Consider the following 13,613-nt stretch of genomic DNA (forward strand, 5'->3'; position numbering starts at 1 on the left):
CAGCAGACTGTAAGACATTTTAGCTTGAATCCAGAGTTCCTGTGAGCTGAGCTCTGCTCACAGGATGCTCCTGCTAGAGGAAGAGGTGAGAAGGTGATTTTCACCCAGTCCTCCTTCCTGCTGCAGCTCTGCAGGCCACTTCCCACACTATTTCCAGAGGGTCTCTCAACCCTTTAGAGTAGCTTTTCAAGGGATTATGGGGGCAGGCGGGGGTGGAGGGGGAATTGCCTCTTCCTCTAGCAAGAGCATCCTGTGATCAGAGTTCAGCTCACAGGAACTCTGTATCCAAGCCCAAATGTCTTAAAAGCTGCTACTAGACTCCTTCCTCCACTCACTAAGAGTCTTCTGCCTTTAACAAGTCAAAATCATTGAGCAGTTACATTATGAATGGCTGCACAATGATTATATTACCTTCATTATCTGAGGTGATATGCTTCTGAATACCAGTTGCTGGGGAGTGCTATTACACTCATCTCTTGCTTATGGGCTTCCCAGAGGCTTCTTAATTGTGAGAACAGGATCCTGGACTAGATGGGTCTTTGGTTTGATCTGGCAGGGAACCACTTAACTTCTTCTGTAATTTCCCACAAAGATAATGTATTGGAATAGGCCGTTGTCTGCAAGTTCTCATCAAGGTGATAAGTGATGCAGTAGGGAACCTAACATAACTCCACCTGCTTTTTGCTAAATTTCAGCTTTGCTGTGCTTGCAACTCGTTCAATGCTTCTGTCTTAGTAATGGGACATTCTACAGTGGTGTGCACGATATAGCAGGGTTAATTACAAATCTAGAGCCTGTCCTGCTATATCAAGGAACAGACACATTGTTCCATTCTGTGTAGCTCAGTTCTTGAATGAGCAAGAGTGCACACCTCATTGGAGAGGTTCTTACCAGAGTGTTGTGTGTTTGTGTGTGGAATGGTTTTTTGAGTGCCATCAAACATTATTATTTGGTATAAAATACTTCTGCCACCTCCTTAACCATTGTGCTTGTTCCACAGTGAGGACAGAGTCATTGAACACTATGTAAAAAGTAAGGGGCTGACCAGAGGACAAGCGATTGTTCAGTAAGTGTTTCACTTGGACATTTGTGGGGAGAGGTGGAGTGCAGAAGGGACTTCACCAAGGGTCTAATAGGTTGACATGGTTCTCAGTTAGTCACTGGTAGACACTGATGGCCAGGAATTACATACTGAAAAGGGACATGCCCACCTGTAGGTCGCGAAGGCATGGACAGCAGATCTTTGGACCGTTTCCCCCATTCCACTTCCACACTGTCTTTTCTGCTGAAGACTCCACAGTGCCTTTCATAGCCAGGAGCCTGCTCAAGAACTGACCCAACAGCTGAAGTTGTGCAAACAACTGAACATTCCATGAATGGGCGCTTGCTTGGTCAGATCTCATTTCCTGGTCATATCTCCCTGGTGTTTTGTGCACTTGACTACTGTATTCAAATTTCTATCATATAGCCTGGTCAGCTACATTTACCATGGAAGTGTACTTAGAAGAACATAAAACACGCCTTAGAACTAAACTTGGAAAATAGTGCAGATTTGTATTGTTCGAGAGCTCAGCCACAGTAACTGGAGCCAAGTTTTTTAATGGAGTTCAGCTGTTAAGCGGGCAAGTAGAAGAGGGTTGAGCACCTGTGCCAAATTGCACCGCACAACTTGAGGTTTTGGTGGTGTTCTTTAACAGGAGACCACACTAATTCCATTCTGCTGAGCTCTTCTGACATTTTTTTGACCATACAGTTTGTTGCTGTGCTTGAACGCATTTGTAAACATACTTCAAACATAGCTGTTGACTGATCCATTCTAAAAAAAATTAAGGGGCAGTGGGGAGAACTTTCTGCTGCAGCTTAAAGAGGAATTAAAAAAATCAGAGAATATGTGCTTAGAGAGAACTTCACAGAAGAGCCAACCCATTTACTAATGAATCTGTCTGCACAGGTACATGAAAGTGGTTGAAGCTCTGCCTACATACGGAGTCCATTACTACGGAGTAAAGGTTAGTGACCGCTGCAAGAGAACCTGAGTGCCTTGTCTATTGTATGGGGTGGGATTCAGCATTGCACTAAGTCTGCTCATGCAATGAGACTCCCCCCCCAATCTTCTCACCCTACTTGGCCCCTAAACCTGTTCTAGGGGTTCCTTCAACCCCCCAGAACATATTTAGGGGGTGCTTGGGGGGATGAGGAGGGAGTCCTGTTGCATGAGTGGACTTCGTTGCACACACACAGTAATTTAGTTGAATCCCACCCATAGAGTTGGAGTTTTGAAAGAGCAGCGCCCCCCCCCCTTGGAAAAAAAGCAGGAGGGAACACATACTTGGCATGTAGAAGGTCCCAGGTTCAATCCCTGGTGGTGGGAAAGGTTTCAGTTTGAGGCACTGGAAAACCACTGCCAGTGAGAGTAGACCAACCTTCCTTGACATGCTGCTCTCCGTATGTTGGACTGAAGCCCCCTATCATGCCTGGGCATTGGCGATGCTGGCAGGGGCTGATGGGAGTCAGAATCAACATCTAGAGCTACACTTTTGCTTTAATTCAGTCTCTTGTTTTTAATATAACATACATGTGGTTCCCAGGTGTTTGGTCCCCTTGGCAGTGATTAGACCCAGACCTGCTTAAACTTCAGCAAGATGGTGGCCTCATGTGCTTTCAGACCATATGTTAGGAACCTTGTGTCATCTTCCACACACAAAAACACAAGATGTGACATTTTATTTATGTGTGCAATTTAAGCAGGGTCACATTAAAAACACACACAAGTACAGCATTATTTGGTAATACTTAAGATCACACACACCTAATGTATACATTTTATAATCCCATACGTTCCTGATTAAACTATGCTAGCTTGCCAACATATGTTCATAATACAGTTGTTGAAAAATGCCGACTTCACACTAGCAAGCTAGTGGCTGAGAGATTGAGCTGTGAACCAGAAAGCCCTAGTTTACCTCGGCTGTGAATTCATTTGGTGGCCTTAGGCTAGCTGCCGTTTCTTAGCCTCTGAGCCTCGTCTGCAATAGGTGGATGATACTAATAACCTACATTAAAGGCTTGTGGTCAGGTTTACTGAAACAGTGTGCTGGCTGCATAATGCTTTGTGTTATTATCTCCTTAACTGAGAAAGAGACCTGTGAAACATGAAATCTTGCACAGGTCCCTCTGAGAGGAGGCAGTCACACAAGATAAGCTTCAGTCTACTTCCTCTGTATCATATGCTCGTGCAAAGTAAAAAGTGCAGGGTGATCTGCTAAAGGCAGCTTTGATGTACAGGTACTTTGGAGTAAAGTGCCTGGGATTGTGCTGCATGTGTACATAGCCCATTCTTTCCTCTCAGCAGTGTCCCAGGGCAGCAATACTTTGGACATACCCCTCATCAAACCCCTTCCATTGTTGCTGTTTTACCGCCCACAGATTTTCCTCAGCTTGTGCCCCGCCTGTAGCCACTGTTTCAAGGAATGCAGCTTCTCGCTTCCTTGTCGCTTTCTGCCTGTTTGCACAGCATCTATCTTCCAGCTGGGAAAGGAATGGCAGACCACTTTAAACAATAATCCCCGCTCAGTTGGCTGCAGGTGTGCTAACAAAGAGCTGCTTTTCGTCTCCCTAACCTGCAGATACTTGTTGCAGAACAAAATAGTTTAAAACACTACTGCATCAACTCTGCAGCGCTTGACTCCTACTTAGGTCTCGCCGCTTGTGTCCTTTCTGTTCTTCAGGATAAACAAGGGATCCCATGGTGGCTCGGGATCAGTTATAAAGGAATCGGCCAGTACGATTTACAAGATAAAGTCAAGCCTAGGAAGGTAAGTCTCTGTGTGTGTGTTGTAATACATAGGTGCGGGTGCAACTTAAAAACAGATGATTAGCAAAGTGTTCCTCTGTTCAGTGAAGGAACTGAACCAAGTGTAATCTATCCTTTATTGGGGACTGAACCTGTAGTGCGGCCGGCGCTGCCCAGTGGAACTCCCTGCCAGCAGAAATTTGGCAGGAAACACCCTGATAACTCTGTTATTGAAACAGGCCATTTGAAATGTGAATTTCTTTTCATCTGCCATTTTTAATTGACCCTTTTATTGTTTTTATTGTCATGTCGGGGGGGGGGGGTTCTGATGTATACCAACTTGCTGTATTTTTATGAAAATGGGGCCTTTAAATATTTAAATAAATACTGTGTGAGAGGCACAATACAGCCTTTTTTGCAATGGTGGGGGAAATGTGTGCCTGTTCCGTTTCTCCCCTAGCTGTTAAAGAAACTATCCCGGGCGAATAGAGGAGAGAGAAAAATGGACTTGCCACCTTTGTGGGAACTATATTATTATACAAACTTCACAGAAATATATGGGCTACTTTGTGCATCCACTCTCTTAGGGTTTTCCTTTCTTCCTTTCTTCCTTTCCCTTGCCTCCATATTTTTAACCGTTCCCTGGCACTCAGTAGTGTAACACATGACACTTCTACTAGCCAGGGAGAGAGCCAATGGGAAAAGCTTTGCCACTGACTTTCTGTGTGTCTGTCTGCCATCAAAAGTAGGGCAGCAGGCCCTTTGGAAAGGACATGTTCATTTGCCACTATTAGGTCTGTACTAAAACGTGATTAGAAGAAATTCTGTGGCGTGGCATGAGGATAGGTGGGTAGGTTGAAACCTTTTGCTATCCATCGTTAGCAGCATGTCAGAACAGAATAAGCCTAACCCTCTTACCCTACCAAAATAGAGGGCATGTTGCTGCCCCACTGCTTTCTCTTGCCATCCCTAATATACCCCTTTCCTCCTCCCTGGGCATATGATGTGTATAGGAAGTGTCCCAACTCATAAATCATAAACACGTGCAAATCATAAACATCTGGAAGAGCTAATTTCCCTTGCTGAGTGTAGCAGGGACGCTTTAATGCATGTGACGATCCCACAGGGAAAACGCACCTTGCTTCTTTGTAGCCACGCCTCTGTGGTTTATCTGCATATCGATGCCAAGAGCTATTCTGCTCTTCTTCCTGCTCCCTAGATCATTTAGGGGTCAACACCTCAAATGTATTTTTTGCCAGCTGGACATTTTGCTGCTGTCTCAGAATACAAGTCAAGTATGTGTAGGAGTGGTACATCTGGCCAGATTTTTTAGCAGATGTCTATATCTGAAAAAGTATCTCAATGTGAAATTCATTTAACACCGTAAAAGAGGCAGATCTTACTGGATAAGAGGTTTCCCACAGAAAATGCTCTTTCCCATGTCCCCAACTGTTCTACAATAATGCAAGTAAATAATACAGAAACAATTAGTCAACATACCTCAACTTTGTTTTGTTTATCCAACCATCAGATATTCATCTGGTGCAAGAGTAGCTGACCCTATGGCTCTCCAGATGTCACTGGACTCTTAACTCCCATCATTCCTGACCACTGGCCATGTTGGCTGGGAGTTGTAGTTCAGTGACTGCTGGAAGACCACAGGTTAGCCATGCCTGATCTAGAACAAACAAACAATGGCTTGACTATGCAGTTATCAAATTATTCAGTGAATTTTGTGTCCAAAAGAGTTCTTGTTGCTGCTGCTCTGCTGTTTTTGTTTGGTTGTTGTTGTTCCTGAACAATTGCCTGTAATTGCCTGCTCTTTGGTAAAACACTGGTTTGGAAGAGGGCTGGGTAGTCTTAACCTGGGGCTTAACCTGGGCTTCAGGGGTAAAGGGAAAGTTGACAATTTAGGTGTAGCGCTGCTCATTTTCAAGCAAAGCATCATTGTATGTTATTACTTAGGACCAGGGCTTTCTTTCAGCCAGAACTCACAGGAACTCAGTTCCGTCACCTCTCAGGTGGGCGCCATTGTCATTAGAAGAGAACAAGGGAGAGTTCTGGCACCTCTTTTTCCTAGAAAAATAGCACTGCTTAGGAGCCATGAATTGTGCATCTAGGCTAGTGTGGTATAATGGTTAGTGTGTCAGACTAGAACTGGGGAGACGAATGTTCAAATACCCACCCACTCATGAAACTCACTGAATGATCATGGGGTAGTCACTCATCTTAACCTCACTGGGTTTATTTTAAATATTAAGGAATGTATCTGACAGTACAGGTGAAACTCGAAAAATTAGAATATAGTGGAAAAGTCCATTTATGTAAGCAATTGTTTTCATTAGCTACTGGAGTTTAATATATGAGATAGACTCATGACATGCAAAGCGAGATATGTCAAGCCTTTGCTTGTTATAATTGTGATGATTATGGTGCACAGATGATGAAAACCCCAAAGTTGAAATTGTTAATTTGGGGCTCTCATCAGCTGTACGCCATAATCATCACAATTATAACAAATAAAGGCTTGACATATCTCGCTTTGCATGTCATGAGTCTATCTCATATATTAGTTTCACCTTTTAAGTTGAATTACTGAAAGAAATGAACCTTTCCACGATATTCCAATTTTTTGAGTTTCACCTGTATTTTTTACGCCACTTGCCATTAAAGAAAGTCAGAGTTATTTACTGGGGGAGTGGGAAGAGAACTATGTATACCAGCTTAAGTTCCTTAGAGGAAAGGTAGGTTTTTAAATGTATTTATTAATACATAATATTTCCTCAGAAATAAGTTATTTTTAGTTTAGTGTGACTTAAGCCCAAATAATTGTGTTTAGGATTACAGCCTTAAACACTTAGTTGTCACTGCAGGCAATCTTTCACACCATTTGAGACAATTCTAGGGGAATCTCTGCTTGTTAATCTGCGCTTAATTAATACCAATTACTAGGAATGGTGATGTAGCAAATGGCAAGTGTTTCTGTGCACCACCACACATAAAAATAGACATTCTGCAGTTTATTTTCCAAAGCAACACACACACTTATGCAGCTCCTGCAATAGCTACACAGCATAGACCACAAAAGGAAGGGAAAGCGGGTGGCAAGTTTCGATGCCCGCCAGCTTCTGGAAACAGTGACTCCTACTAAAAGGAGTCATGGAAGAAGAGATGATAGTACAAACAGTTTCTTTGCACAGAGGGTGGTTCTTTGTTTGCCATGTGCAGTAAACTGTAAAAGTAAGCAAAAGCAACTAAGCAAGGAGTAGCTGCAAGGAGAAATAAATACATATGTTTAGCAAGGGTGTGAGATAGAGGTGTACAGAGATTGGTGTGATTGGTGCATCAGGTGTCGAAATAGTTTGTTTCCGCACACACAGAAAAAGTGATGCATACAACCTCAGTTTGGTTATCAAAGTATAGCCAGTCAGTTAGATGGTACATCCAGTTAAGTGTCTTTTTCTTCACAATGGTCAGTGAGATGCTTCTGGGAAAGCCCAGAAGTAGAGTATGCTCTTGCCTTTCCAGCAACTGGAATTTAGCCTTATTCTGCCTCTAGGAAACTCTCGGAAACATAGCCTTGTTTTGTCTAGTCCTGTTGCCCTCTGCATGTTGTTGACTCCAGTTCTTATCATTCCTGGCTGGGACTGATGGGAACTGGAGTCCAACAATGCCTGGAAGGCTACAGGTTCCCCTTCGTTGGTTTAGTCCAATGGACAGCCACTCTCCAGAGTCTCAGGATTTTAGCCACATTCCACGATGATGCCAAAGAGTAAACTTTGAGCCTTATGCTTGCCAAGCGTGCTTTATGTGTGTGAGGAATGACCTCTCCCGAAATCTGCTATCCCGTTCCATTTCTTTTGCCTACTCTTACATCTCTCTGTCTCTCCTTGCCCCATTGTGATCAGGGATGTAACTGCTTTGCAAGTTAAAGGACACTTAGCCTTGGCTCTGCCAACAGGTTTGTTTTTTTTGTTTTGTTTTTTTCACCAGAAGAAATATACAGAAGAAATATACAGACTTGTTATTACCAAGTCAAGCATAGCCTACTGGCTGTGTTACCTTAAAGCAGAGCAATATAGCAGAATCTTTATGGACTTTGGAGTAACATTTGTTTGAACTCCTTACCTCATCAAAGCTATTACTCTCATGCACATTGAGCATGCCTAGAAGCCTAACACGCTTTTCCTGACATGCTGGCTCTGCGCAGGCAGCAGTGTTTGTATGTACTTTGTTTTTAAAACACACGAGGCCATGGAAACATGACATTCCCCCACGCCTAATATTCTAAAGAGGTGCATTGCCAGCAGGGTTGGTTCTACATGGTGTAGCTCAGCCAGGGAAACATCTGGTAGAGCCTTGCAGCAGGGCTTTACAACTTCACCACACACATGGTAGACCACTTGTTCTGAAAGAGAGCGCATCAAACTCTTCCTCCAGGTTGAAATGAGCCAACCAGGAAGAGGGCTAGGCAAGGAAGTATTCCCTCTGGTACTTCAGCTTTCTGTATGTAGATTGCATATTGAAATCTATCTGAGCTATACTGCTTGAAGGCGTTGATCGGTTTTAACAAGACAACTCAGCTCCTTTACCTAAAAGCAAACATTTTTGCAGCACCTCCTTCTGCAAGGCAACCATAGTCTTCATGTAATTTCTTAAAGGAGAAGTGCCTGAACTTGATTACACCTGTAAACTTCACCCTCTGACCTGGAAGCCCTGCCCTTCTAATCATAGGGATTATGGAGCAATATAATGTTACTTGCCAAGGCAGAATACCTTGGTTGTTTATAGGACATAGGGGCGCTGCACATGTGATTAGGAACACAGGAAGTCACCTTGTATGAGGTCGAGTCATTGGTCTGTCTAGCCCAGTATTACCTAGTGGGACAGGCTGTGGTTCTCCAGAGCTTCAGGCAGAAATCTTTCTCACCATCTGCATATTATACTTGTTTTTAATTTGTCTTTTAGTTTATTTTGTCTGTTTGTGTTTTGCCTGCTTTTTAAGCTGCTTTGAGGCATTCTCTCTCTCTCTCTCTCTATACATATATATATATATATATATATATATATATATATATATATATATATATATATATAACAACTAACACATGCAATTAACAGCAATCATTTTAATGAGCATAGGACCTTCTGTAGGCAATGTATGTGATCTGCCCTCTGAGGTATGGTCCTTGCAATAACCATGCCCGTTTTTCTCTATAAGGCTAGATTTGCAGGTGTCTTAAATGTTTTTCATCAAAAAGAATTGTCTACATGGGAGGTCTTGTATTATAGTCTTCTTAAATGTTTATGCTGAGAATTAAAAGCCTTTCATCAAATGTTTGACCCGTGTGTGTGTGTGTGTGCGTGTTCGATTTTATTTCCCCCTCTCAGAATCAAGTGCACATTTTGACTAGCTAGATTCAAATAGCGTGCCAAATTTATTAATACTATTACAGTTAATTTATTAATCACCTTCTAAGCCACTCATTCCAATGTGATTTACAAAATGAGTGAATTTTCTCTATGTATTTCATTTCACTTAATGTGAATATCTCTCAGTGAAACAATTCTGAGGTGGGGGGATATTTGTATAATACATACAGAAAGCTCATGGTAAACGTAAAAAAGCTTCTTAGGAATGGAATGCTGGTGGTGAAAGTCATCTTATCTCCTGTACATTCACTTGCTTGTTGCTGCCTGCATGAATGACAAGGGTAGAGGGCAGGTTTTGTTTCACGTGAGCTTTCCTTTGGGGTATTGGCTGAGTTTTTGTGCAGATTAAATCTTCCGTTACAACAATATCTTGATTAATGCTAAAGTATGTGAGATGGGTGCACATGTTAACCCACATTATAAATATTTATATGTCACAAAATAAGAAAAGAAAACCAGATACGTTCGAGTCTATGCCAGTAAGGGTACATTCAACATAAGGGGGGTGGGTTTGGGTATGGGTATGTATGTGGTTGAACACTCAGCAAAGCCACTCCACTCTTACCATACAAGCTCGCAAAGGGTATGTACTTACACCAAACAGTACTAGTAATTGTTGTGACATAGATGATAATCAAATTGATTATTATAACAGCTCTCTCTGATACAGGCCAGAAGTATCAGTTCATCTCTTATGCAAGCAGTTCAGTGTATATAAAAAGGGTTGATTTCAAAGAACAAGATATATACAATATATAGGTAAAATCTGTGAATGCTGAATTATGCACTTTTCATTCATTCATTTAATTTTAACCTGCCATTAGACTGATCAGGACCTCAATACCTTAAGGACCACCTTTCCCCATAAAAACCGACCTGGACCCTGTGCTTTTCACCTGAGGCCATTCTCCACGTCCCTCCTCCCAGAGAGGTTCGGAAGGTGGCAGTAAGAGAACAGGCCTTTTCAGTGGCTCACCTGGTGCCATCATTACACGTCTTTAGGCGCCAGGCAAAAGCATTCTTCTTTACCCAGGCCTACTATTAAATAATCTGTGACCTGTTAAAGCTGGGGGAGGGAGCTGTTATTACGATTATTTTGTTGTTATGGTGTCAGTTGCTATGCTTTTTATTATTTTTTATTATTATTATTGATGCTCCGTAGTGTCTTCTTAATGTTGCACACCTCCCTGGGATCTTTTGATAAAGGTTGGTATATAAATTGAACGAATTAATAAATGGCTAATAATAATAATAATGGTTTCCATTCTGTATGAGAAGGGAGAGTTGCTCTGTATTAAAACCATCAGATTCAGAACACAAACATTTTTCATTGTGTGCACTCACATAAACGTTCCTTTGTTTTCCGTCGTCAGCTGTTCCAAAGTTTTATGATCTGCCGTATAGTTTATAGCTTAACCATGATGTACATGGATTTACATCTTGTGAGATGCAGAGTTTTTTCAGTATGCCGAAACTTGCGCTCCCTTCCTGCATTTACAAGGAAATGCTGACTGTACACAGTTTCCATTGATGTATTCAAGGCTGGAAAGCGCCTGAGATTTTTAAGATACAGGTACCTCTAGCAAGATTAAGGAGTGCTAACCTCGTTCTCTGGCACTGTTCCAGCAGGGTAAAACTAACCACACGATCTCCCTGCCTCACCCCCGTGGCCATTAGCCAATTCCACATTCTTTGAAGCTGCTGTCAGAGATAACCGCAAGCATCCTTTAGTTTCAACGTGCAACCTGAAAATAATCCAGATAAAGCCAGGTTGGGGGGGGGGGGACCAACAGCTCTCTACTTTTCTTAAAAGAGCAAATGAGGCGATGGCATTTTATTTTGTAAATCCTGCCCATTCTACCACTTTCACCCCCTTCCCCCCACCCCTTCCATGATGCGAAGCCACCACCGACTGCTCTTTTGGCAGGTGGCAAGAGCAACGCATAGTGCAGCTCTCTGCTAAAGGCAGGAGAGTCACCTGAGGTTAGCCCTACAATGCTATTTTCCCCTGCCATGCTGTGGAGCAGGCTTGGCCAACCAGGTGCGCCGCAGGTGCTGTTGAACTACAACCCCCGTCAGGGCCTGCCAGCATGTTGCACATAAGTATAATTTTTTTCCATACCTTAGTCTTTAAAATGTCATTTTCCTAATCAGTAAGGGTAAAATCCTTTACCTACACAAGTAGGCATGACTATTAATCCAAGATCAGTAACTGGTCCTGGGTTCAGGAGAAAGGGTTGGTATACAGCCTTTAACACACTGTCATCATGCACACATGTCACTGCTTGCATTTTGTGGGTGAGTGTTTTTAACTCCCTACTGAAAAGATAAATTATCACCCCACGGCTCGGATCAGATGTTGGCCAGGAGAAAGGATGCAGCCAACAGTGACTGGGGATCACACTAAACCTTTCTAAACTGTCACATAGGAGTTCGTTTCAGTGGAACGAAAAGCTTTTCAGGTTTTCACTCTCCTTATAGTGCTTAGAATTACAAGGTTCTAGAGAATGTGGGGGGTTGTATTCTTGGACAGCATCTGATGTTCCAGGCAAAAGCTGGTAATTGATGCAGTCTCGTTCTCCTATATAGCCTAGCCAACATCAACAGCATCTTTTGGGGGGGGGGGGTTTCAGCACAGAGCCCCTTGGGCAATGCAGGTATTGCACCCAAAGTTGTTTTCGTAGAAATTAAGTTTTAGCAGAGTTCTTACAGGTTTTTGAGTCTGCCTCAGTGCAGAACAGACCTGGTTAAAAGCATTTATTTTCTGAGTAAATTGAAAATAAAGTTTTTTTTTATTTTATTTGTAATTTTCATTGAATTTTTCATTTAGTTAACAAACACATAGGCAAAGTATTAAATCAATAAGGAATAAAAAGAAAAAAATTCAACTTGGTGCATGTTATTCCTACATATAGGGAGTTTATGGAAGGGGTAGCATCATCACATTTAGTCCGTTGAGTGACTTATTAATCACACAAAAACCAAAATTACTGCGGTAGTAAATCTCTGATTACCACTGACTCGCCTTGTCCCATCATAAATGTTACGAAGGGACCCCAAGTGTTTATGAAAGCACCGGCCAATTTCACATCCCACAGCAGCCTCTTTTCTCTGCTAAGGCTGTGTACCACACTTTGGACCACCACACCTGCAGTGAATGGAGTTGAGCAATAAAGGAAGCCCATTCCAAATTTTCGGCTGCATTACACTCCTAAAGACATTACTTGGGAGTGTGGTGTGCCCCTGAGGACTAACTCCCTCGAGTCCCAAGCTTCCTTGGTGGCAGCAAGGTCTTGTAGTTTGGCCTGCCCCAAAGCCTGCCACGGTGTGCTGCAACGGCTTCAAGGAACCAGGAAAAATGTCCTGTTTGTTTTATTTATTTCCACTGCAGCAGTATTTAGGGAGTATGGGAGCTGTGAAACCGCCCCATTGCTACCAAGTAAAACTTGGGTAAGAAAACAAGTAGGAAAGCAGTGGCACCATAGAGGAGGAGTCACTGCTATTTAACTCCTTTGTAAACTGGGCCCAGAATTGAAAGGAGCACTGGTTCAGTTTTTCATGGGTATTAGTAGGAGGGTTGAACTCGAAGAATTATGGTTTTTTTGGGGGGGGGCCTCTCTTTTTCAGATATTGCTATTACCCTAGTTTTGACACTTTCAAAATTCTAATCCATTCAGGATGGGGAAAGTCCCTATAGGCCTATCCTGATCCTCTTTCTCTAAACCTGTGTTCCTAGACACTGTTGGATTCCATTTCCCATCAGCCCAAACCAGCATAGCCAGTGTTCAAGATTGATGGGACATCTGATGCCTTAGTAAATTATATGTTGTTGCAAGTATCTCTTGTCTTCTGAAACAAGTCATATTTGAGAATATTCTTATTTCCGTACTGCTTATTTCTGCAATCCACTCAAGGTGCTTAGGGTGGAATACGTAGAATCATAGAACTGTAGATTTGGAAGGGATCCTGAGATTCATCTAGTCCAACCCCCGGCAATGCGTAAAGAAGCAGCTGTCCCATATGGGGATCGAACATGCATGGTGCTTACTCCATTTTAATCTTCCTAACAAACCTGTGAGTTTGATTAAGATGACAGATAATGACTGGCCCAGGGCCATCCCATAAACTCATGGCTCAGTGGGGGATTGAACCCAGGTCTTCCTAGTCTGGCACTCCAGACAGTACACCATACACATTCTCTGGATGATGTTCTACATTCAGCAATTCAGAAATACCATTGGTTTTGTCTTCTATAAGGGGGTGGTCTTAAGGGAGGTAAAGAGTACGCTGCTGGTTTACTTTGGAGACACTGGTTTTTATTTTTGCCCCAAGCAATATTATGAGTCTTGCAACAGTGACTCATCATGTGACGTGCATGTGTGCTGCA

The 13,613-nt window shown here is 42.6% G+C and overlaps 1 protein-coding gene across 1 annotated transcript in view; it reads left to right on the plus strand.

Annotated features, from left to right (window-relative positions):
- Positions 1-13,613, plus strand: part of FRMD4B (FERM domain containing 4B) — a 137,381-nt gene that overhangs the window by 81,993 nt on the left and 41,775 nt on the right. The window contains exons 9-11 of the mRNA XM_033141244.1: positions 1,001-1,066; positions 1,952-2,009; positions 3,729-3,815. Coding sequence (XP_032997135.1) covers positions 1,001-1,066; positions 1,952-2,009; positions 3,729-3,815 — 211 coding nt within the window. The remainder of the gene's footprint in view (positions 1-1,000; positions 1,067-1,951; positions 2,010-3,728; positions 3,816-13,613) is intronic.

Source organism: Lacerta agilis, chromosome 2, assembly GCF_009819535.1.
Source record: "Lacerta agilis isolate rLacAgi1 chromosome 2, rLacAgi1.pri, whole genome shotgun sequence".
NCBI lineage: Eukaryota > Metazoa > Chordata > Lepidosauria > Squamata > Lacertidae > Lacerta > Lacerta agilis.